Genomic DNA, 26,010 nt, shown 5'->3' on the forward strand with positions numbered 1-26,010 from the left:
TTCGTTACTGCTGCTGTTATTGTTTTACAAAGAATCACACACTGAGAAAGTACAATTTGTAATGAATACAGTGAAAAGTCTGTAAAAGAATTTAAAGACAAACCTCAATGTTGTTGGTCCCAGCAGTCCTGACTCATAAAATTAAGATTAGAACTGAGTCTCTGAATGTACTAGCTTTTCTTTTCATTACTCATTAAGACGAAGGGTTTCACAGCTATAATGAAGGGCAATGGTAAATCGTCTTTGAATTAATCTAAAGAGAGAATATCCAATTGGGCCCAAGTTAACCTCACAAGCCCTATAATTCTTGCTCTAGTCTGTTGGAAACAAGACAGTGTGGGAAGCCCATGGCATGGTCTTTATGATGGGGAATGGGAGGTGGGTTCTAGGAGCTGAGCCACAGCCACCAGAGAACAAGGCGCAGGCCTGAGGGGCCCAAGAAATGAGTTATACCAATAACCTACGTGAGCTTGGAAGAGGATGCCCACCCAGCTTGATGAGACAGCAGTCCTAGCTCACACCGTTGTGTCTGGGAAAGAGGAACCCTGAGCAGAGGGCATGAAGAGCCCATGCTTAGTTTGGACCTAGAGAAGCTGGAAATTAATGTATGCTTCACATCTTATAACAATGTAGTGTCAAATGGACAGAGTAATACCCAACGGGCAGAAAGGCCCAGCTTGAGTATTAATGCCCTGCACTCTCTTGCAGCATCGTTGGAAGATTCTAACTCACCTGGCAGCATGGTACAAGAAATTTCAAGCACAAGTAAGGCTTTTGGGCCTGAACTACTAGGATAGAGGAACTATTGGGATGGAGGGATACTGGTGTGTGTGTGTCTCTGTGTGTGGCGGTAATGTGTCTGTGTATGTGTGTGGTGAGAATGTGTGTGTGGCTATGTGTGTGTGTTCTATGTATCTCTGTGTGTGTGTGTGTGGTGTGTATGTATGTGTGGTATGTGTGTGGTGTGAATGCGTCTATCTCTGTGGTGTGTGTCTCTCTGTATGTGGATGTATGGTATATTTTATACATATTTGTGTGTGGTATGTGTGTATGTGGTTGTGTGTGTGTGTATGTGTGTGTGTGTGTGTGTAAGATACAGACAGGGAGATTCAGATATTGAACCCTACCCATGAACACAGGCAATCTGCTCTTATTGCCCAATAAGATATTCATAGCACTTGCAGTTCACTGTATGATAGTATAAATTCCTTAAGAAGAGAAGTAATACAAGTTTTCCCTGATCATATGCAAAAAATAGAAGTGGACAACTTTAATATATATACATATATATATGTATATATATATAACATTTTGATATATTGGGTGATATCTACACAGAAGACTATTTTCTGTTCACAATTTTAAGAAATCAACTACATATCTATTGCATTCATAATAGTCAACAAGAGTAGATTGAAGCATTATCAGGAAATGTTGCCACAATGAAAATGATCATGAATGTTTTCTTTTTATAAAAATTAATGCTAAAATTAGAATCATAGTTTGGACCCTAGGCTTCTGCACACCCTCTGTCTAGAATAAATGCCACTTAGTTCTGACACATTGCTTTTCCATGTGACAATCTAGCATTTACTAATTTCTGTTAAGTGTTGCTCTGGAATACACATAATGGATTTATCTGTCGGGTGTGTGTGTGTGTGTGTGTGTGTGTGTGTGCATCTGTATGTGTGTGGTCTTACCATCCAAGTGGGTACAACTTTAGTTTTAGAGATAAGATCTATGGTGACAAAAGAATCACGCCAACCCTTACACACCCTCTCCTCTGTCTGCCTAGTGTCTCGTCTCCAGACCCTGCAGTCCACTATGAAGTGGCGCCAAGTGGTATGTGATATTCTAGGACATTCCTTAATGCATCAGAAGTCTCCTCCTCAGGGAAAACTCACACTCACTGTCTCTATTACAAATATGTTGAAATTAATACTTCATTTGCATAGGCAGATGAAGACAGCTTGGTGGGGAACTATCGCTTACATTATCCTTCGCTATAGCATTATGTTCTCAATCACTCTCCAGCACTTCTGCAAATGACCTTCAGCACCAAGCCTAAAGGGTCTAACCCAAGCCTACTGATTCTCCACCCACCACCACAGCCTGATGGCTCTCCAAGTCTCTGCACTCGGATACCATTACTGTGGAAATCACCAAACCGCAGCCCCTCCCTCCCAGCTTCAGTTCACATGACATCATCTCACTGTTCATGTGTCATCCTGCTTTGCATTTCTTTTTCTATTTATCTTCGGTGATTTTTGTCCTAGGCCTTTGGACACTTTTCTTGTCCTTCACCACTAGAGGTCAGAGAATTAATTGTATATTCTTTGCTCTTTAAGTGTGTAAAATACCCGCTGTATTAATGAGTATTCATCCATCAGCTTTTCAAAAAAACATGGATTGAACTATTGAACCTTTAACAAACTCTATCACCATTTTAGTATCAATATTTAAGTCAAAATTAGTACAAGGAACACCACCAAAATAAAATGTGTAATCTTTCAGGAATGGGCCAATATAGATATTAAAACTTTTATGCATAGTTTCATTATAATCCTAGGTATAAAAATATCACTGATAATTAAAGTTAAAGGATTGGTGACAGTTGATGGATGAGTTTAATGTCGCTATGACATGAAATTATTTTCCAACATTCCCAACTCAAAGGGTGAAAAAAAGAAATTATTGGTATTTTATTCATCCACTCATCCACTCATTTATTCAAAAGCAGCTTTAAAGTACCTGGAGCATGTCCAATATGACGCTGCAGCTTTGAGATGTAGCACAAAATGAAATTCAGAGACTACTTTTAAATTGCTCAGAGTCCAACAGAGAAGTGATTTAAGTCACTGCTAAGCAATGTCAGTAACTTATAAAAAAGGTACAGCAGGTTCAATGAGATGTGTGCATGCTTGAAGGGCCCTTCGAATTTACCTGTGTTTAGAGAAGACTTAAATGGATGTTGTAGGACAGCAATAACCAGTTGAAATCAAAGTGCATCCCAGGAAGAAGATGGAGCACAGATATACAAGAAAGCAAAGAACAGAACATGCATGGCACTGCCCTAAGGGAATGACTTTCTCATGAACAGGGATTTACCTGCTACTGCTACTTATACCACTTACTGGAGCAGAAGTGAGGACCAACAGGAGGGAGATAAGATATTGTGTCATGAATGAAAAAAGAAAGATGAAAGAAAGAAGCAGGCAAGGAAGGAACGGCAGGTAGGGGGAAGGAAGGAAAAATGCCCTCAGTTTTAGAGGTACAGCCTCAGATTAGGAAGGAAGGGAGTAAGAGAGAGAAAGACAGACAGAGAGATTGAGACAGAGGGAGTCACAGAGAGACAGAGCAACCTTCGCCATTCAAGCAACAACTTCAGCTAATACACAGGAAACACTCAAGGCATGCTAGTTAGCATCTCTGAATGCTTAAAATGAGCAAACATCCACGCCTCATAACAGCCCTCTAGGGGAAGTGCTAAATTATTCCCACTTTGAAAAGAAGCAAAAATTGGCAGAAGGTGACTTTCCTGTGGTGACGTAATTCTTAAGTGATAGAGCCAGTAAGAAAACTCTAAGTCTGGTGGTAGAGACAGTAGCCTAGTATCAAGGCTGTTGGCACTAAAAACAAAACATTTTGAAATCTCAGTTTCACTTCATTGATCTTTTGAGGGGAGGGTGGTGTTTTCAGATCTCCTCCTTCATCACTTTGCAATGTGTTGATACCTGACTGAACTTCAGTTACCTAGCTAACATTTCCATAGGTTGACCCTATACCGAATGGATTGCACTCAGCTTTTCAGTGGTATATAGACACACACCTGGTAAAGAGCATCCCATACAAAGATAGTCTGAAATGTTATAAAAGCAGAATGGCTGGCTGTAAAAAGCTGCCAACACTGTGGCTGACTCACAGAACTTCTAGTTTTAATCCTATAAACTCTTACCATCTGATCTGCTTCCTTCATTCTCTGTAAAAGGGAGACCTAGCCATGGTGTTGGGAATATCACTGTTCTGTAATTCTTGATTCATTGGCTTTTGTTTTTTATTGTGGTCCTTAGGAGTTTGAAGCTGAAATGCTAATGGATGCATACTCAGGCCTGCTAAGTGATCAATCCATTATCTTGTCCATGAACTCTAGGTATGTAAGCTATAATGATCCCTGATTTCACTAACTAAATATCTTGCAAGTGTTACAGATTTAAAACATAATAAACCCTTAATCATTCTCCATTCACCAGTTTCAGCAAACACTGTTTCCTTTTTAGGGTCTCTCTTAGAGTTTCTGGATTTTGTTGAAAATCAGATATTGTTTGGTTGGTGGTGGACAGGTTTCTTTTGCAATCAACTTGAAGATGCACACAACATAAGAAATATTAACATGTGTAAAACAGAGTATCACAGGCTAGAAAAATGTGGTAATAATACTGCCCAATTATCTGAAGTACACTGTGGGATTTATGGATTTGGCTGGGCATGTAATCAGTCTATAACTTTATTTCTAGGTAAATAGATTCTGATTTCTAAATAACTGTATACCATATTTTCAAAGAGGATCATTTTTTATAGTTAATGCACTATTGTTAAGAGAACATCAAAATCTACATGTCACATAAAACCCAAAACTGTACATTTTATGCTAAGAAAACTCCAACCGAGTTAGGTCACGTTTGAAATCTCACTGACTCCATTATATTCCTTTTCCTTGTCAGTTTCGTTGATCCACTGCTGCAGTTTGAGTCACAGTTGGGGATATTAGAGCTATCTTTCAGAAAGGTATTTTCCTTGCCAGATCTAAGCACAGTTCAAGCATTGGGGAGGAACTCTGAGGACGCCGAGGACCTGGAGGTAGGCTCTTCCTTCCTTGTCTAATGATAAGACCTTGGCACACACCACAGCAAGCTCCATGGCACACGCCTGTGGTTAGAATCTCCTGCTTGCATTGCTGTTTGTCTTACTAACCCATATCCCTGACATCCTCAAGACGATAAGGATTTAACAGATTGTGCAAGGTTTATAGGAACAGATAAGTGAAGATAGTTTGACTTAATTGGTTTAGCAAGGCAAAGGAACTTGTAGAAGAGTTCTAAAAGGCAGGATGGGGGCAGAAACATAAAAATGTAGATACAGAGGAGCCTAAGATCAAGATCAGCAACATTTGTGGTTTCTGTCTTGTCCACATTTCTACATGGTGCATGGGAGCCATAAGCCGAAGCTGCAACTGATAGAAGTTGCTAATGAGCAATAGAGGATGCTCATGAGGGATTGAAGATGCTAGTGAGTCAGGTCTTAGCAGCAGAGCTGCCCCCTCCCCCCTCCTCTCTCATCTTATGTTTACAGAGGAAACTAGGGTGCTTAAATTGCAAAGCTATACACATTTGGTGAAATATTTTTTAAGGTTGGCTGGCTAACTGCACATTTCTGTTCTGTATTTCAGAATTTATATGAAAATATTTTCAACATGTATGAAGATACTCTTATTATTTTAGTGTCTAAAGATTTCTACAAGATACAGATCTTAAAGGTAAAAGCAAAGCAAATGGTTTTGTTACAATATAAATAGTCCAGCACGTTCTGTTTATTTCTAATTGGCCATATTCGTCTCTCCATCTAGTACTGGGAGGCTGGAATTTTTCTCTAGACTTTTGATGGTGTGAAATAACTCACAGAGTTACCCTGTAGTGAAGAGGCGAGCAGGCCTGCTTTTCGTCCCACCCGGCTCCCGCATGACTAGCTTAGCCCTGGAAACAACAATATGCAAACTGTATTCATTTAAACACTGCTTGGCCCATTAACTCTAGCCCCTTACTGGCTAACTCTCACATATTGATTAACCCATTTATATTAATGTGTGTAGTGCCACGAGTTGGTGGCTTACCGGGAAGAATCAGCATGTCTGACCTGGCAGCTGGCTCCATGGCGTCTGCCTCACTTCCCTTTTTCCCAGCATTCTATTCTGTCTACTCCACCCACCTATGTTCTGACCTATCAGGCCAAGCAGTTTATTAATTAACCAATGAAAGCAACAGATAGACAGATGACCCTCCTCCATCATTACCCATTTCCTTTATTTGAGTTATTAAAAGATTAAATTTTAGGAAATGGTGTTAATGACTACTGAGAAGTTGTGTCTTCTGTGGAAGTTGGGAGTGGAAAGGAACAGTGTTGGTATAAGCTTGAGTCTAAACAACAATGGCTACTCTGTGGGAAGACCTGTTTGCCTCCTGTCCCACCACTGCTGGATTTAAGGACTGTGTCATAGTTTGATTTCTGTAGCTGTGATTAAACACCTTGGCAAATACAGCTTAAGAGAGAAAGGGGTTTGTTTGACTTACAATTGAAAACTATAATCCACAATTGCAGAGAAGTCACTATGGCAGGAATTCAGAGAGCAAAGAGGAATGATACCCCTGTGGTGCCTGCTTGCTAGGTTGTTTATGCTCAGCTAGCTTTCTCCACTTATATAGACTAGGACTGCCCACCCAGGAAATAGTGCCACCACAGTGGGTTGGATCTTCCACTCTCCTGGCTGTGACCCAAGCAGATCGAGGTGTGGCTCCATCCACATCTCTGGGAGGTATGAACCATAAATCTTAGCAGTGTTCTCATGGTGGTAGTTCTGCAGGCACACAGAACCCACGATGCTGTCTCCAGAATATATAAATCAAGAGATGGAACAGTTCTCAAGTAAGTTGCCATTTCTAGATCAGATGCAATTTCAGTACTCTCTTAAAGGTGAAATACAAATACTATACTTTTAAAGGGAAAATATGAACTTAAACAAAGAGGTAGCATAACATCATAGTCTTATACAAGACATTTAATGACACCTGAAAGTTTGGATTATAGTGAATATTAGTAACTGTTGAATAAAATCAATAAAACACAAATGTGTCAATATAATAGTGAAAGTCATACAATGGTTGAAGGGTTGGGATCTTGGTGTAGATTTAGATAAAATGAGATCAAATATGGACTAATAAATAGGTGCCGCTGCCTGCCTTGGTAAAGTTGGAAACTACAAAGATGAACCTTTCAAAAATGAAAATATTGTGGTTCTAAAATGGCCATTATGTTTCCAACAGGAAATGGCCATGTGGATAAATCAGAATAAACAGTACCTGCAAGAACGAGCCATGATGATCATCACCAGAGTGCTGATCTTTGCAGCCAAGAGAGTCAGGAAATATGTAAGTCACTGACTTCAGGAATGCTGTCAACTCGAGACTGAGTTTCTAGAGGGCTGTGTTGTAAGAGGCCACTTGTTCATTTCCTGGCCACCCAGACTCCCGAAATAATCAGACAGAAACTATATTATTTAAATCACTGTTTGGCCAATCACTTAAGTGTAATGACAGCTAGCTCTTACATCTAGTATTAAGACATTTCCAGTATTTTATATTTTGGCACGAGGGTTGTGGCATACCAGCAAGGTTCCAGCATGTCTGCCTCTGGTGGAAGCTCCACGACTTCTTCTTTTACTCTGCCTCCTTTCTCCCAGCATTCAGTTTAGTTTCCTCCGCTTAGCTCTATTCTACCCTATCATGGACTCAAAGTTTATTAACCAATGGTATTCACAGCATACAGAGGGGAATTCCCATATCAGGACTGTTTTACAGGCCTTTGGGCTTGAGATCACTGATCCTGGCTTAGTACCAATGGGATGGTAGACAGGGCTATCTAGAAAGTGGCCACACCCGACATAACTGTGACTCAGCTAAAGCAGTGTTTTTTCAGTGATTGAGTAAACAGCATTTTACTTTATACACATACTATGAGCATGCTAGAACCCTAGATTTTTGCTTTCTAGACTCTTGACCCAGCATTATCGGTAATGTCACATATTTCTTCCTGTTTTCTAAAGTATTTTTAAGACTTTTATTTTAAATGTATACAACTAATTGTGGAGCTGGCGAGTGGAGGGGATCTTGGTAAATGACATGGCCTATAGAGTAACAATCCACATAAGGCAGGAAGGAAATCTGGTTCAACATTAATTAGTTAGTTAGTTAGTTAGTTAGTTAGTTAGTTAGTTAGTTAATGTTGGTTCAAACTTCTACAGTCTGACCCCAAGCAGTTACTGTAAACATATTTATGTATAGTATGATTTTGGGGGCAAAGTTTCCCTGTGTAATACAGTCCCTTGTGCACAAGACAACACAATTCTATCAAAACTCTTCTCAAAGTGCATGTCCTTTTTTCTAAGAAGATGGGTTCTAGAGCTAGGCTACCTGTGTTATCTTAAGGATCTGGTGTGGTCTTGATCACCAGATAGTGTAAAGGTCATTTAGGCTATTAGCCACACCCAGTACTGGTTGTGGGAGTTAGGGGGTACCCCTAGCCATACAGATAATGCAAAGATCACCCAGACTATTAGCCAACTCCCATACTGCACATGGGAGCTTGTCCAGATAGTGTGGATCACCAGGCTACTAACCATCTGCATTTCTGATCTTCTGGAGAGAAAAATAGGTTGTGCATAATTTTCTTGAAAACATAAAACACCGTGGGTGTTATTTTTTTTAATTTTATTTATTATTATTTTTTGAATTTTCGAGACAGGGTTTCTCCATATCTTTTTGGTTCCTGTCCTGGAACTAGCTCTTGTAGACAAGGCTGGCCTTGAACTCACAGAAATCCCCCTGCCTCTGCCTCCTGAGTGCTGGGATTAAAGGTATGCATCACAACCACCCGGCTATTTATTATTTTTTAATATATGAGTGTTTTGCCTGCCTGTATGCCTACAGGCCAGAAGAGGGCATCAAATTCCATTATAGATGGTCATGAGCCACCATGTGGTTGTAGGGAATTGAACTCAGGACCTCTAGAAGAGTAGTCAGGTCTCTTAACCACTTAGCCACCTCTCCAGCCCCAGCCCCATGTGTTTAACATTCCAGGGTTTTGTAGTGCTGCTATCTGTGAGTGCAAGGACCTTTGTGCTCCCAACAACTAATCCTTGAGTTGTCTACTGTTAACCACACTAAAGTCTTCACCTTCCCTTACTCTTCTCTTACTACACTCTGTCCCTGTCAGTGTGATGCGCCCTTTCGAGCCACGTGTCGTCTGCCTCATTTTGCTTTACCACAGTTGCCCTGTGCTTGCTTACGGTTCTTCATCGGGCTTGTAAACACTGTGTCCCATTGATGTTTCAATACATGTAGCTTTATTTCACATTTCTAAATGCGACATGTGTCTAAAGGTTTCAGTTTGTTATGATTGATGTATCTTACTTTCTGGTTGATAATTATCAAGATGCATTTTGATTTTTCTATCTTAAATAAAGCATTTTGTGTAGGTCTGGATGTGTATCTGGACATGCTTAGTGGAGCAATTATTAGGAGAAAGATGTGAGTAGCTAAGGTTCATTAAAACATGATTTGTATTCTTAGCGTGTCCTTTTCCCTCACAGCTTCACAAACACTGGGATATTAGCAGGCTTGGTTGTTGAATTTCACATGGAAATTGAAGAGATGTCCCAATTGTCAAGCTTTCTGCTTTGACTACCTCATTGTCCTCTTTCTCAGAAACCTCACACTGTGGACATTTCCCTCTTGTAGATGCTTATCTCGGTGTCTCCTTTTCTAATTTATCCTCTAAGTCATTTCCAAATGGTCAAGGGTCTAGGTACAATAACTAGATGTCTCTGGCTGGTGAACCTCTCGCAGGGTCACAGTGCAGTTCTCAGCCGAAAGGCTGATTGAGGCTAAAGAGATGTAATATCAATCTCGCTGAATCTGTCCTTCGTTTGTCTTTGCATGTAAAACTTTTATATATGCTCTACTAATTGTTCGTTTAATTATTTAAATGAGGCTTAGGATTAAGAAAAGCTCATTCCGCATTTACTTTCTGAGTTCCTAACACATGTTATCCACGCAGCAATCACTTGATGCCAGCTGTTTGTCTGCAGTCTAATCACACGCTTCTCTCTGAATATATTGATAGATTCCGTTAAGCCACATCCAGAGAGTAGGTCAGACATTTGGGAGATGTCTCTTATGCTACCACTCCCTTTTCTCTCTCCGTTACTGGGCATAGGACATGCTCCTTTGCTCACGGGACACTTCAGGTATGAAAAGATGTAACCACACACATTCAGGTGTGAACGCAAAACCACACATTCATTGTTCGTTAAAACAGATTGGGCAAGTCCAAATGGAATAGCCTAATAGTGAAATGGTCTGCAGTGGTCAAAAAAGGCCACCAGGTGGCAGCACATCAGCATTTTTCAGAGCGTTGCTAGAGATCCAGCTGCTGACTTATGGTCCTGAGGACATAAACCTCATTAAGCTAGCTTTTTTTTTTTTAAAAAAAAAAGTCTTAGAAAAACGATTAAATCAATAAAATTTTTATAAAAACATATCTAGAGCTATATTTATATTATATATTTATATATAAGACATTTATATATTTATAATAGTTACATTCATTTAACAACATAATCCAAACTACTGCTAATAAATTAAAACCTAGGCTTCTGACAGGTCTAACGTGTCTCTCTGAGTATCTGGAACAAGAGTATTTGTCTTTTTTCTAATTATGTGTAACTATACACTCTGTGCTACGGTATTGTCCAGGTACTAGGTGGAGACTTATCCTCTATAAACCACTCTTGCCAAGGTAGACTATTGAAGAATCCTGACTACCACTTGTGTCTTGTTAAAAATACTTTTTAAAGTGATGATTCCCCTCACATGACCATGTAGCCATTAGAGCAGAAAAGCACCTCTGCACTCCACAAATTCCCTGTTCATTCAGTTAAAGGTGGCTGCATTTTACAGGCAGAAACACCTAAGCTAGGAATGTCATATTGGGCCACTAATAGAAAGAAGGCTCCCATCTTCATTCCTTTGGCACATTTAAAGATGAATGCCAGGCAGTGGTGGCACACACCTTTAGTCCCAGGACTCAGGAGGCAGAGGCAGGAAGATCTCTATGAGTTCAAGGCCAGCCTGGTCTACAGAATAAGTTCCAAAATAGCCAGGAGACACAGAGACACAGAGAAACACTGTTTCAAAACAAAACAAACAAAAATTAGCCGGGTGGTAGTGGTGCCTGCCTCTAGCCTTTGGGAAGCAGAGGCAGGTGGATCTCAGTGAATTCAAGGCCACTCTGGGTTACAAAGTGAGTTCCAGGACAGCTAGAACTATTAAACAGAGAAAGCCTGTCTTGAAAAAACAAAAAAAGGGGGGATGGGGACTGGAGAGACAGCTCAGGGGTTAAGGGCACTGACTGTTCCTCCAGAGGTCCTGAGTTCAATTCTCAGTACCCACATGGTGGTTCACAACCATCTATAGTGGGATCTGATGCCCTCTTCTGGCATAAAGGCATACATGCAGATAGTGCTTTTGAACTCCAGAAGGCAGATCAAACAAAGAGAGATAAGCAATACCCCTTAAAGAGGAGCTCATGGGTAGCAGCCATGGGCACTGGGATTGCACAGCTGTAAAAAGCACCGGGGGTGGGGGAAATCTACAGCCAAGAAAACAGAGGGACATGAAATGTATGTGTTAATTGAAAGGATTAATTGAAAATTTATACTAAAGACTCAGTGTCCCTGTCTTTAACATAAGCTGAAGCTTGCCGGTAGGCACAAACGAGGACTTACTTTCCCCTGAAAACCTTTGCTAAGCATTCTGGGGAGGGGGGAAGCCTTAACCATTCCAAAGCAAAGTGCCTAGGTGATGAGCCTTGCTTCCAATCAACCTCCACCATGAGCATTATTACAGGAATTTTCCCCATTTTATACCTTTTTGACAATTTCACACACATGTACAATATATATACATATATATGCCCCTGTGATTCCCTACCACGCTCCCCTCTTGCTCACCTCCTTCCACAGTGGTCTCCCTCCCACCTTCATACCCTATCATTTTGCTCAAGTCCTGTACAGGAAGGCGAAGCTACCTTTTTCATGATTGCGACAGCCACAGCCTATCCGGAGAATAGTATTTCTAAGCAATCTTCCCTGTCCTCTGGGTCCTATAACCATTTCTCTTTATCTTCCGAGAGTCTTGGGGCTTGGAACAGGGTGGAGAGTGGATGGAGTTGTGTTCTTTAGGGCTGGGTTCTCCGTGGTCACTGTTCTTGGCACTCTGACCAGCTAAGGGTCTCCATGTTGACCATGGCCTGCTGCAAAGAGCAGCTCCTCTGACCACGGCTGAGGAAAGCGCCACTAGGTGGGCATAAACAAAAATACTTAGAAGAGCACATGTTTGGCCACGTGTCTCTTTAGCAACACGTTGGTGATGAAGATTCCCAATACAGTCTGTGCCCCCCTTCAACACAGGCATTTGAGGACGATAGTACTAGGCATGTATTTCCTCTTTTGGAAGAGCTTCAAATCCAATGAAAGTGATTGGTTACGCCCTGCACCAGTTGGCTGAACCATTATTTCACCCATGCGCATATCTTGTCTGATAGATCAGTTTTATAGTGTGCAGAGTCCATGGCTAGGTAAAGCACTGATAATGTTTTTTTGTCCTGCATCTTGTATAAGGCCTCCTGGCGTAATGAATGCTAGCCAGCAGGAAGCGAGATTCCAATTCAGTCCTAACTTGATTTATCTGTATCCTGCAACCAAAGCAAGCAGTATTCTCAGCAAGAGAGTCTTACATATCATTTACATTCTTTTGTTTTTTTTTTTGGTTTTTCGAGACAGAGTTTCTCTGTGGTTTTGGAGCCTGTCCTGGAACTAGCTCTTGTAGACCAGGCTGATCTCGAACTCACAGAGATCCGCCTGCCTCTGCCTCCCAAGTGCTGGGTTTAAAGGGGTGTGCCACCACCGCCCGGCTTATCATTTACATTCTTAAACATGGGTAGATAATCAAAAGTTACCTGATATTTGAGAAAAAAAAACCCTATAACTAAAAGAGACAAATTAAGTCAAGAGAAAAAATTTCTATCAAAATATGTCATTCAAAGTCCAGATGGTGACTTATTTCCCCCAAAGGTGGTGAGGAGAGGAATTTAAAAAGTAGTAATAATTGAAATGAGCATGACTCTGCAGTGAAGTTTTTTACTTAGTCACAGACCATATTTTAATAAATTTTAAACTTTAATACCAAACACTGAAACACTCAGAGTTGCTGAACATAATACAAATGCTATGAACTCGACAAAGAAAAAGAGAGATGCAGTGTTCACATAAACACTGGCTTGAAAGAGTTCACTGCAGGAAAATTCAAAATAGCTAAGTAGAAGCATCCCAAAGTCACCAATTAATGAATGGATTAAAAAGATGTGACATGATACAATGGCATATCACTCAACCAAAGCTTCATACCAGCGGGAAACAACTTCACAGGCATAATCTCCTTTATGTAAGCGTTACAGTGGGGAAACCTATATACAGAAAGCAGACGTGTGGGTGCCAGAACCCATAAGGAAGTGACATGAGTAGCTGCTTTGCAGGCAAAGGATGACTATCTGCTTGAAGACACTTGGAACTAGATGCAAAGCATCATGAGTGACTTTCATGTCACTAAATTACATACCTCACAATGGCTAAAAATGGCAAGTCTTGTGTATGGCCATGATAAAAGACAGAAAAGTCTAGTTAGTAGAAAGAGGATGTTAGAAGCTGCAGAGCGGGAGTTGAGGAGAAATAGTGGCTGTCCAAACTGTTTGTCATAAAATAGCTGATCAACACGATAGCTCTGCCACATGCAGCAGGAAATAAAAGCCTGAGCATTAGAGGTGCCCCAGCGAGTGAAATACAGTTGCTTTCAAACCTAGCACCTGGGTTCTATTCCCAGGACCCACACAGCAGAAAGAGAGAACCAACTCCTACACGTTATTTTCTGCCCTCGGCACATGCTCTGTGACACACACACACACGTACACACACACACACAGGTACACGCACACACATACGCACACTACAAGATTTATTTAAAAAAAAGGGAAGGAGTGACTCTACCAAAAGAGTTGTAGCTTAAAACAACATGTGTTTGAGTTAAATTGGGATTTATTGTATCGGGAATAAATACACAAAACCTGTCCACCTGGTGTTGAAAGTAGAAGTGGAATCTGATCGTTAGATGAAGGTATAGCTTCCAGATGAAACTGCTGAAATACTTAGAAGGGGTTCCCTTTGACATCTAGCTCCTAAATCCATCATTGTTTCTAGGATAAGGAACTGAAGAAAGATAGGATCTGTAAATGTCTACACTAAACAGGGAGAGGGCAGAAATTTGATCACAAGTCCTTCACTTTAGCAGCAAAGCTACTTCTCTCTGGGCCTTTTCTTCTTTGGGTAGATTTTCCACAAAAGTGGAGCATAGCCTGTTAAAAGTTCTCCAAAAGCCTGAATTTTAAAAACTGTAGTTGATGTCGTCTGTAAGGACTCTGAGTGGTTCAGCAGTAGGCTTCCTCTTCCCTCGGCCAACCCTAACACCTGCCCTGATAACAATCTAGACAGCCACACCTACCATGCTACAGAGAGAAATTACCAATTGCTTTCTTTGCAAACTCAGAAGTTACATTCATGTGTTCATGAGGAGGAATAACCAGAGAGTATGAAAGGCAAAAACTGTAATGCGCTGTACCCTTAATAACTCCCTTGTAAACAGTCTGCCCCTGGCTTCAGTGACCTAAGTTATGAAGTATTTATTTATCAGGTCCAACATAGAACGAAATTTTCACCATCACCACTTCTTAGGCTCATTACTCAGGAGTGGTCCTTAAGATCTTTCCAGTCCATAGAATTGAGAAAGTCGGCAGGCTGAACCAAAGAACGGGCCACCCAGGGGATGAGAGCACATCTCCCTAGAACTAGATGGGTCCTGTTACTCACTTAGAGATTCTGGGTTGTAGGGCCCCTAAAATGGAATGTACCAGGATAGCGTCACACCAAAGTGTGGGTGAAAAGAGTTTAAGAACACCTAAGGAAGAAGGGGCTCCTTTTTGTCTTCCCTTCTCCTACTGAGGCCCCCAGTTCAGTTATGGCCTTGGGACGCACATGGACTCACAGCAACACCAGGAGGACAGACACAGAGCGGATGGCACAGAAAGTGTGGAAAGAAATAGACCAGGTCTTGGCATCTTTCTAAAAGGTGCATTTGGAGTTTAACTTCTTCCACAAACACCTGCAAGAGCAAGCACCAAAACCATTAACCCAGGACACTGATCAATCATCTTGCTAACAAGAAATATCTTGACATACATACCACTAGTGTACAAAACTACAGACTGATGAAGCACTTTGTCTTTAAAAATCTATCTTCCACAAACTTGATAAATGGTATTCATATCTTCATAAAAACACACACCCGCCATCTCATCATCTTTATGTGTTTCTGTAGTTGCCTTTAATCGAAGCAGACAAATTATTCAAGACAAAAATATAAATATCCAATTAGCTGATGCATCAAAGGAACTGTAGGGAGGGATGGCACCAACCGCTTGTTACAACAGCTTGGGAAGGAAAAGCGTATGCTTTGAGGGTTTCGTTTTTGTGAGTTCTTTTCAAAATCAATTTCTCTGGCAAGCATCAACAAACTCTGAGAAGACAACATCTTCACCTTTTCCCCGAGAGTCAGTTAGAGCATTTTCCTATGGGCAAAGTGGAACTTTGCAATAGTCTGAAGTTCTTCAAAACTTCAGAACTGAGCAGAACACCAATAGGAGATGCCTACAGATCTCTGCCCATCGCTCTCTCCCTCCTCCAGCAAGCCGTTTGCTACCAACTGATTGCTACCTGGGTTAGGAACTATAAACTGATGTTGAATTACAATTATCTCAAGCAGCTCTCTAGGAACCCCCAACTCTCTCTCTCTCTCTCTCTCTCTCTCTCTCTCTCTCTCTCTCTCTCTCTCTCTCTCTCTCACACACACACACACACACACACACACACACACACTACCACTGTCCCTACAGCACCTGTTACAAACACAATGCTTGCTTTCATTTCACAGTGAAGGAAAGAGGACTGCTTATTCATTTTCCGGCTGCCTGGCAGCTCAGACCCGAAGTAATCACACAGAAACTGTATTAATTAAACCACTGCTTGGCCTATTGGCTCTAACGTCTTATCAGTTAGCTCTTACATTTTAATTTAACCCATTTCTAGTAATCTGTGTATCACATGTGGCTGTGGCTTACTGGGTAAAGTTCTAGTGTCTGTCTCCAGTGGGGCTACATTTCTTCTCTCTGACTCTGCCTTCTCTCTCCCAGCATTCAGTTTAGTTTTCCCCACCTAGTTTTGTTCTACCCTATCAGACCAAGCCAGTTTCTTTATTAACCAATGGTATTCACAGCATACATAGGGGAATCCCACATCAACTGAGCTGCAACAGTAGAGCCCAGGGACCTGTGTACAGGGTTTTAAGACTCTAGGGCGGCAGTTCTCTACCTACCTAATGCTATGGCCCTTTTATACAGCTCCTTATGTGGTGGTGACCCCCAACTAAAAACTTGTTTTCATTGCTACTTCATAACTGTAATTTTGCTGTTATGAATTTTAATGTAAATATCTGTGTTTTTCAATGGTCTTAGACAACTCCTGTGAAAGAGTTATTCATCCCCGAAGGGGTCAGGACCCATAGCTTCAAAACTGCTGCTAAATGGTACCCTCCTACTTAAGAGGATCCATGTAGTAAGGAAACTGCTTGTTGTTTGTCCCGGTTGGAACTGCTTGTTTGTCCCGTTTGCTCAGAACCAAAATATTCACACAGAAACTATATTATTTAAATCACTGCTTGGCCCATTAGCTCTAGCTTCTTATTGTTAACTCTTACATGTTAATTTAACCCATTTCTATTAATCCGTGTATCACCATGTGGCCATAGCTTACCAGGTAAAGTTTCCTATGGTTTCTCTCTGACTTTGCCCCCTTTCTCCGAGTATTCTGTTTAGTTTTCTCCACTTAGCTCTCTTCCTCTATAGCTCTGCTATAGGCCCAAAGCAGTTCCTTTATTAACCAATGATATTCACAGCATACACAGGGGAATCCTGCACCAGATTCATTACAAACTTTTAATGTTGACAATGCAAATCTAATGAACTTTCTCCTTTGCTATCCAATTAGCCAAGCATCGATGCCCCGTGTTTAGGTCTCCTGGTAGCAGAGCTCTCACTCCTGTGTTCCCACAAAAACCCCTCAGTCGTACAGCTAGCAACCACAGGGATGAATTACGTCCTCTACATCGGAATATGTCAGAACTGTAAGTATGCCTTGCCATCTTCTTCTGTTACTAAAAACCTCCTCTAATTATTTGACTTTTTGAAGAAGCACCTGTGCCTATGATTTATGTGTAAATCTGTGGTCAAGATCTGTGACCTTACTGTCTAAACTATGGCTTTAAACATTACTTAAATCTGTGGTCAAGATCTGTGACCTTACTGTCTAAACTACGGCTTTAAACATTACTTCAGTCTTGTGGAGGAGATTTTTTAATTGAATACCTGGTACTTCAAGATCTATCTATACTTCTTGATCGATGTTGACCATTGATGGTGCAGGCAAGGACAACAGGTCAGGAAGAGAGAGGAAGAAGTTCTACAAATAAAGCATTTAGAAGAGGCATGTTTTCTAGCTAATGGCTATAACAGAGAAAGATTCAAGGAGCAGGCAAAGGCTCTATTGAGTGCCAAACATGTATAAACCAGAATTTAAAAATCTCATAATTCACAAGTCATGTGGAAGGGTTTTGTCGTATTAGGAAGAAAATCTATGCTTAAATTATGCTATTTGTCATTTAAGATTTTAAAACACAAGTTAATAGGGGGAGCTAGTTCCAGACACATAGGAAGACACAACATTAATTAGAACAGACCAAAAAATACTAATAGTAATCAAAAGAATATATGGACTATAGTAATATAAAAGGATAAATTTCAGAGCAGAAAATGTTTCTGGGGAAAGAGCAGTTTTATAATGATACAATAATAGAACAACTAGCATAAATAATAATCCTGAACACCCAGGTGCCTAAAAGCAATAAAATGTATTATCATAAAAAATAGAAATAAATTTACCAAAATAGAAGTGTAAGAACAAAGAAAAAAATCTACAGTTACAGTCAGAGAGTTCAACAGCCTTCTCTCAGCAATGAGTAATCACACAGAAAATCATTTACAGAATTTTGCACAAGCAACAGAAAAATAAGCCTTGAGATATATATTTTAGGCTACAATAATTAAATTATTTTCAACAAAATGGTCTTAAATGAGAAATCAAAATACTAAATATCTGGAAGCCCCAAAGCACTTGTAAGCAAAATGCCATGCTCCTAAATAACCTGCAATTCAAATACAGAAGATACAGGAAATAAATTCTGAACTGAATGAAAGTGAAAAATCTAATGTATCCAAATGTGCAGCACGCAGATAAAGGAGCACTAGGAGGGTAATTCATAGGTTGATAGGCCTGTCTTAGAATAAAGACAAGGTCTCAGAAAATCAGAGAGAGAAGAGCAAAGAAAGCTGGAGCAAGCAGGAAAGAGGAACAACAAACAGGAAAAAAGCTGAAATTAAAAAAAAAAAAAAAACAGAAAAAAGGGCTGGAGAGATGGCTTAGAGGTTAAAAACACTGGCTGCTCTTCCAAAGGTCCTGAGTTCAATTCCCAGAAACCACATGGTAGCTCACAACCACCTATAATGAGATCTGGTGCCCTCTTATGACATGCAGGCAGAACACTGTATATATAATAAATAAATAAATCTTTTTTAAAAACAGAAAAAAAAAGCAAGGAAGAAGAAATGACAGATTCTTTGGGATGATCATGGGGACAAAATATAGAAAACTCAAATTACAAGTGTTAAAAACAGCCTCATCTAAGGGCTTTAAATTCTGGATCCATGCCGCCTTAAGCCTTTATGAGAATAGGCCACGAGCAGAGTGTTAAGTAATCAGCATTTAGCAGGCATCCAGAATTGGGTAGAAAACTGGAAATAACTACATCTTAGGTTGAAACAGTAGTTGAATGAAAACCTTATATTCTTTTCCTTAACACAGCTAACATTGAAAAACACAGGTCAAGTGTTGGAGAAACCGATAACCCCAAGGTGATAGCTTCTGAATTTGAATTGCTACCCAAGGACATACAAGGAGACAGAAACAAAATTGCCAAGGTATGTTCTATGTAGTTTTAAATGTGTTATTGCCCTTACTCGTAGTTTATTTCCTTCAAGTTAATGTTTTTAATAACTTCAGTGTCCTTTTCTTTATTCAGAAATACAAATGACTGAAGCACAGAGCATGTGACTCCCTATATTTCTTGCCACTTAAGAACTATGTCTACTATCTTCAAACACAGCAAATTAAAACATACTACTTGTTATAAAACATAAATTATATAGATGTTTCTTAATGAGACTTCTATATGTAGATAAGTTCCAAATTTTTTTGACGAAATTAATGGAGTCAACAATTCTTTTCTAACATGTAATAATTTCCCCCACAAATATCAGAATGACATTTTAACTTCGATTTTATTTTTTAAAAATTTAGAAGTTTTACAAAAAGGGCTGGGCATAATAATATATACTTATAATCCTAGCACTCTGGAAGCTGAAACATCAGTATGGCAAGTTCAAGGCCAGCCTGACTTGCATAAACATATCATCTTAAGGGGAAAAGGCTATTTACACAGTGCACTGATAAGTCTCAGTATTAAGCAAATAATTTTTACCCTATGCTAATCCTAGAGAAACCATTAAGATTTGTAACTCTTTCAGTTTTCACAGTTAAAACTTCTTACCTTCTAAGGCTCCCCACTACTAGGTCCCGGTTGGGCTGTCAACTTTCAGACAGACATACTGAGCCAACAGTAAAACATAAGTTCTGGGAAGGATCCTCAGGTTAGCCTATATTCTAGGATCAGAAGACTTAGGGTGTTCTTCCTTCCAAACTTCAGATATAGTGCAGTGGTTCTCTTCCCATGGTTGACATGGTTAGAACATGCCAAAGCAATGTATCTAAATGATATACATGGTCAAAAGATACCATACAGGTGTTTGCAGTGTGTGTGTGTGTATGTATGTGTGTGTGTGTGTGAGTGCACGCGTGTGTGTGTACAAACCTGATGATGCTTCTTTACAAAGACAAGGGGTTTTCTTACATACATAACCTCAAAACTTGCAAGACTAGTTAAGTATGAAAATGTCCATTTCCAAAAGGAAACTGGGAAGCTATGTAAGCTTGCGAACAAACCCTTCTTCATCTATACACTCTCCCTTCCAGTGCAATGTCAGGGGATAGATCTCTGAACACCATGATTAGGCTATTGAATATGGGAGTCTTTCCCCAGTGGCTTCAGAGACTTACTAGCAACACGTCTGGGTTTGAATTCTCTCTCATCTGAGTTCAGTGTTTATCAGGTTTATAAATCCTTCGGCTGGAGTGTCTTAGAACCATGTGTTTAGGATTTGTTGTTCAGTTTCTTATTGTTAAACAACATAAAGTTCAAGGGTATCGAGGCATGGAAGAGCAATGACTAGGCAACACAGATGTAGACCTCCAGAGTAGATAAAACAGGGCTGAGAGAATTCAAGGTTCTTACAAGAATACCCACATGTGGGTGGGAGGAATCCAAAGCTGTACCAATGCACTCAAGAGACCATGGTCAAGTTCAAAAGATGCAAGCAGAGATACAGCAAGGTTGTTCACTAAGAGAGCTGGGTACAAAACAGCACTAACGTGTGAAGACTGTATTGAACATGAAGATGCTTTGTAAGTCGTCACTTCTGTTTTCTATATAACTGTTGGTGAAGCCAAGACTTCATCAATAATTCTCAGAGGATCATGAACATATCATTCACCAAAACAAGTTCATACAATACAAACTAGTAATTTTACTCACAGAAATTTATAGAAAGAAACTCAGAATAATTCATCTGTTTGTGAAATGCTGTTCTTCACGACATTTTTTTAAAATATTTTTATTCCTTGAAAATTCTGTACAACATATTTTGTTCACATTCATTCCCCTCTCCCAACTCTTCAGAGATCCACCATTACCTCCTTACCCACCCAATCTTGGGTCCTGTTTATTTTTTACTCAAATAAAAGTAAATTAAAATACATCAAGTGCAATTCGTTCTGTGCAAATTACTCTTGAGTGCTGGGCCTGCCCTAAAATGTGATTGATCTACCAGAGGCCATAGTCTTAAAACTGGCCCTTCTCGTCCCAGCAGCTATCCAATGACAACAGCTCCTCAGCTAGGGTGGGACTTCCTGCTGGCCACGCCCACTCCCTCACCCTGCTCCATGGCAAGATTAGCAGAGATTTTGCTTTTGTTTTTTAACTAGTATGTATAACACGTGAATACATAGCATTTTATATACACGCTATAAAATATCAATTTATAGTATATTTTCCAGTCACTAATTGAAGTGGCATCAGGAATGCATAGCACTGCAATGTAACAGTAATAAATGGATGAGGTGATCTCTAGATTCTAGATGCCCATGGGCATGTTTGTGTGTGGGTGTGCATGTATATGTGCATGCATGTACATGTGTGAGGAGAGGAGCATCCATCCTTGTATGATCACATGGAGTCCAAAAGTTGACATCAGATGTCTGTCTTGATACTCTATTTTTTAGGACATGGTCTCTCACTGAGCCTGGAGTTGATTGATTCAGCTAGACCTGCTAGTCAGTGCCTCCAAGGATCTAGCTGTCTGTTTCAGCCCCAAGCACGGAGCTCACAGATACACATCACCAGTCCCCAGATTTCACATGACTGCTGGCCATCCAAGCTCAGGCCCTAATGCTTGCACATGAGCCATCTCCCCAGTCCCCACAAACTCTAATTTTTCACGCAACCTAGTGTCATATCCACAGCTTTATAAGACAAAATCTTCTAATACCAGCTCTAGATTTCATTGGGAACTGTTTTTTTTTCCCCTGTAATTTTAGGTAGAAATTAGAGAAACCATTGTTGAGTAAACAAATATTTCAATGAAGAAAGTATCACTTCCAGTAATATTCCAAAAATTTAACTTTTACAATTTACTCTGACTTTCTTCAAATAGGACAGTCTGTGGCAATTCACTTACCTCCCCCAGCCACAGTAGACTTGGGGTTTCCTCCACAGCTTTCCAAGGTTATCATCCCTCACTGGTTTGTAGAGCAGCTGTAGGATAGCGGTGGAGGGCTGGGTGCAGTCTGTTGTCTTGGACCTCAGACCTGCCTTATTGAGCAAAAGGAACAGTAATTCATCTCTCTGTTTTTGTCTGACTCTATTGCTCTATCATATGGCTGTCTGGTACCTACAGAAGTCAGAAAGGGGCATCCTATCCCCCAGAACTGGAGTTAGGGTAGTGGTGAGCCACTGTGTGGGGATGGGGAGAGAGCTCAGGTCGTTTGCAAGAGCAGCAAGTGCTCATAGCTCCTGCAAAATCTATCCAACTTCAGGACTCCACCCCTTTAAAGGCAGCAAGTATCATCTTTTATTGATGAGATTAGAGGGTATTTGCCAATTGCATGGCAAATACAAAGGCAGAAAAAGAAAAGATAAAAATAGAAATTGTGACACCTTTATCCCTTCTACTCCTGTGATCATTTATAGTTTGTGGATAGTCCTCAAACTTCAAAAGGAGCTGTTTCCATAGCAATCATTAGACCTCAGTCATGGGCATATGGAACTTCTGCGTTGGGTCACGTTCATTCATCTTTTCTCCCCATTTCTCTCTCTCTCTCTCTCTCTCTCTCTCTCTCTCTCTCTCTCTCTCTCTCTCTCTCTCTCTCTCTGTCTCACTGAAAAGAAAAATGTATCTTTCACATCACCTTGACTCTCTCAGCCTATCTCTCCAGGATCTTCTGTGAACCACATTTGTTTCTCACATGTTGAAGGCATCTTGGTAATATTTAGCACTGGAATTATTTTAAAAGCAGAAGTAAGTTTTGTATAATACCTGGGTTTTGTATAATACCTGAGTTTTGATTGTCATTACACGAACACTACCACAAACACACTTTCCATCATTTTTTAATTAAAAAAAGCAGGTTCCATAGTTCATGAATGTCTTATACTTCTGCCTGGTCTAGAACTCTGCCTTACCCCCAAATATCTAAGCTTCGGTGTCTCGCTTACCCTGGTGGTCACAAATGTCCTTTTGGTTTCAGAGTGTGGGACAAATACTACTACCCACCTTTCTGACTGACTTTGTGTGGACCCTCCTGAAGAAACTTTCCTCTCCTGATGATGAGACAGCCTCGGAGGCTGCATCCTTACTGACGCTGACTTTGGAATATCATGCTCAGAAGATCACCATGGTGATGTAGTTGGCAACGAGCTAAGGAGAACAGAGAGTGCTCTCAAAAGTCCACTTTTCAGCTTTGTTATCTATTTTTTTATATCCCAATTTCTTGCTATTGTTCACTGAGTCACTTTAATCAGATGAGGCTTTTGTGAAATGTTTCAAACAGGGAAAATTGTCGGCACTGTTATAATGAATATTCATTTACCAATCATGAAAAATTAGAACATTTTGCCATGTTTACTTTGCTGGCTTTTAATAGAGAATTGTATTAATAACAAATACTTTTGTAATTGAAGTCTCCCATGTAGCATTTAAGAAACATTTCAAAGACTCTCATATTGGAGTAACACTGGGTAAGGAATTTGTGCAGCCCAATACAATATGAAATATAGAACTATATCTCATTTGAAGTTAAAAAGATGGAAGTTTTGGGTTATTCCCTTTACTTTATGACCTCTTTCTCTCAATTCCTTATGACATTTTTATTTGCTATTAGATGTCTAAATGAAGAGAAAACTTACTTTTTCATTATTAGCATCTTGTGTCCATATGTACTTGTATAGTGACAATTGGATTTATGAATATAAGAATAATTAACTTTAGTAGGAGCTGCGGGCTGGCATTCCTGCCACCCAGCTCCCGGCCACTTGGCTACCTCATGTCCCAAAATAATGACACACAAACTGTATTCTTTTAAACACTGTCTGGCCCATTTCTATTAATGTGTGTCGCACCTTGAGGTGCTCTTACTGGGAAGATTCTAGCCTACGTCCATCCTGGATCAGAGCTTCATCGCGTCTGCCTTGGAGAAGAGTGGCATCGTGTCTGAGCTCACTTCCCTTCTTCCCAGCATTCTGTTCTGTTTACTCCACCCACCTATGTTCTAACCTATCAGGCCAAGCAGTTTCTTTATTAATTAACCAATGAAATCAACAGATTGCTATATGACACTCCCACATCAATTCACTTAAATGCAGAATCAACAAAATAATGAGGTTTGTATTGTATAGTTCATACATGAATAAGCATGTCAGTTTTACCAGGAGTTGCACAAAATTAACTCAACTGTTTTTATTTCACTTATTGTCATTCACATATCTTATTAGAATTTTCTGCCTTCAAATTTTCTGTCCTGACAAATAAGGAAAGATTGAAAGAATAAATAGATTGCTGTTGTATTACAAAAGCAGAATACATTTAGAATGGACAGTTTATAGTGAATAGAGGTTCGTTTCTTACAGTGTTTGATTCTGGGAAACCCATAGCTCTTACCTAGCAAAGACCTCTTTGCTGTGCTATCTGCTGGGAGAAGTAGGAAAGGCAAGAGAACATTGCAAGACAAAGAAGCAAGGGCCAAACTCATTCTCTAATCATATACCTACCCCAAGAGCAAGGAACCTACTCTTAAGGGTAACCATAGTAACCTCATAAGCACTGATGCCCAAGACATAGTCATCTCTTAAAGGCCTCACATCTCAGACTGATGAAATGACTGTGGGTAAAATGCTTGCTGGCCAATGATGCAGACCTGATTTCGATACCTAGATAAATGCCAAGTACAGTGAAATATGCCTGAAACTCTAGTCCAGTTATAGATATTCACCTGGGGCTCCTTTGTTTAGCCAAAATAGCAGCCTTTAGGCTCAAACACACCTTATCAAAAAAAAAAAAAAAAAAAAAAAAAACCTCTTCCTTTCTACGCCATCATTTTCCAGCTAAGTGGTTGCAGTTAAATGCCTTTGGTATCCAGTTTGTTTTCCCACTGGACTTCCACAAATTATGGCAATCCTATGCACATGAAGAAGCACAATGACCATTACATGTAACTGGGCTGCAGGAACTTGTAACATGAGGGCTTGCTTGTTGGGGTTTCTGTCCTGCCTAGTTCCCACAGTCGTTAGGTCCCAAAGAAAATCACACAGAGGTCTACATAAGTTATAAACTGATTGGCCCATTAGCTCAGGCTTCATATTAGCTCTTATAACTTGTATTAACCTGTTATTCTTATCTATGTTAGCCACATGGCTTGGTACCTTTTTAGGTGGGGCAGGTCACATCCTGCTTCTTCAGTGTCTGAACAGGACTGCAGAAAGAGCTTCCTTCTTCCCAGAATACTCCTGTTCTCATTATCCCACCTCTACTTCCTGTCTTGTTTTCCCACCTATACTTCCTGCCTGGCTATCGGACAATCACTGTTTATTTAAAATATAATTGACAGAATATAGAATTGTCCCGCACCAGGAACCATGCAAATCTCACAATATTACAAGGATACCCTGTAATTGTCCCATTGGAATTGAATTATAAAGCCCAATCTCAAAAACTGCAAAACTTTAAAATGAAAAAAAAAATCTAAGTTTTAGACGAGACTGAGAGGATCTGAACATGGATCCCCATACAAACCCTTAGGTCACAGACCCATGAAGACAGTCCTGACAATGATGGACACATGGGACTCACAGTTTCCTCTCCTGATATAATCATGGGCTGGGAAAGAAGGTAGAAAAGGGGAGTCATTCAAATTCAGAGAGCAGGCCAGATAAAGGACCGCATTGTAGAGAGTTCTCAGAGCTGCTGTGGGCAAGACATTCCATAGAGCAAATACAACCTGAGGGAAATGGGAGGTCTGTGGTCATCTTCTTAACCAGATGGAATTCTCCAACAGGAGAGAGCACTCAGAGAGCCTAGAAAAAGCCATAGCATATCGCTGGAGGCAGGAAGGAAAGTCAAAAAGAAAACCAGGGGTGTAAAACTAGCTTCTACTACAGCAAATCACTAGCCAAAGAGAAA

The 26,010-nt window shown here is 40.2% G+C and overlaps 1 protein-coding gene across 1 annotated transcript in view; it reads left to right on the top strand.

Moving 5' to 3' along the window:
• Window positions 1–740: 740 nt before the first annotated feature.
• Mroh9 (maestro heat like repeat family member 9) overlaps window positions 741–26,010 on the top strand; it is a 59,117-nt gene continuing 33,847 nt past the window's right edge. The window contains exons 1-9 of the mRNA XM_057769129.1: window positions 741–765; window positions 1,796–1,842; window positions 4,071–4,150; window positions 4,722–4,857; window positions 5,447–5,533; window positions 7,095–7,199; window positions 17,039–17,174; window positions 18,968–19,083; window positions 23,084–23,233. Of these exons, the coding sequence (XP_057625112.1) occupies window positions 741–765; window positions 1,796–1,842; window positions 4,071–4,150; window positions 4,722–4,857; window positions 5,447–5,533; window positions 7,095–7,199; window positions 17,039–17,174; window positions 18,968–19,083; window positions 23,084–23,233 (882 nt within the window). The remainder of the gene's footprint in view (window positions 766–1,795; window positions 1,843–4,070; window positions 4,151–4,721; window positions 4,858–5,446; window positions 5,534–7,094; window positions 7,200–17,038; window positions 17,175–18,967; window positions 19,084–23,083; window positions 23,234–26,010) is intronic.

This window comes from Chionomys nivalis, chromosome 5 (assembly GCF_950005125.1).
Source record: "Chionomys nivalis chromosome 5, mChiNiv1.1, whole genome shotgun sequence".
In the NCBI taxonomy this organism is placed as follows: Eukaryota; Metazoa; Chordata; class Mammalia; order Rodentia; family Cricetidae; genus Chionomys; species Chionomys nivalis.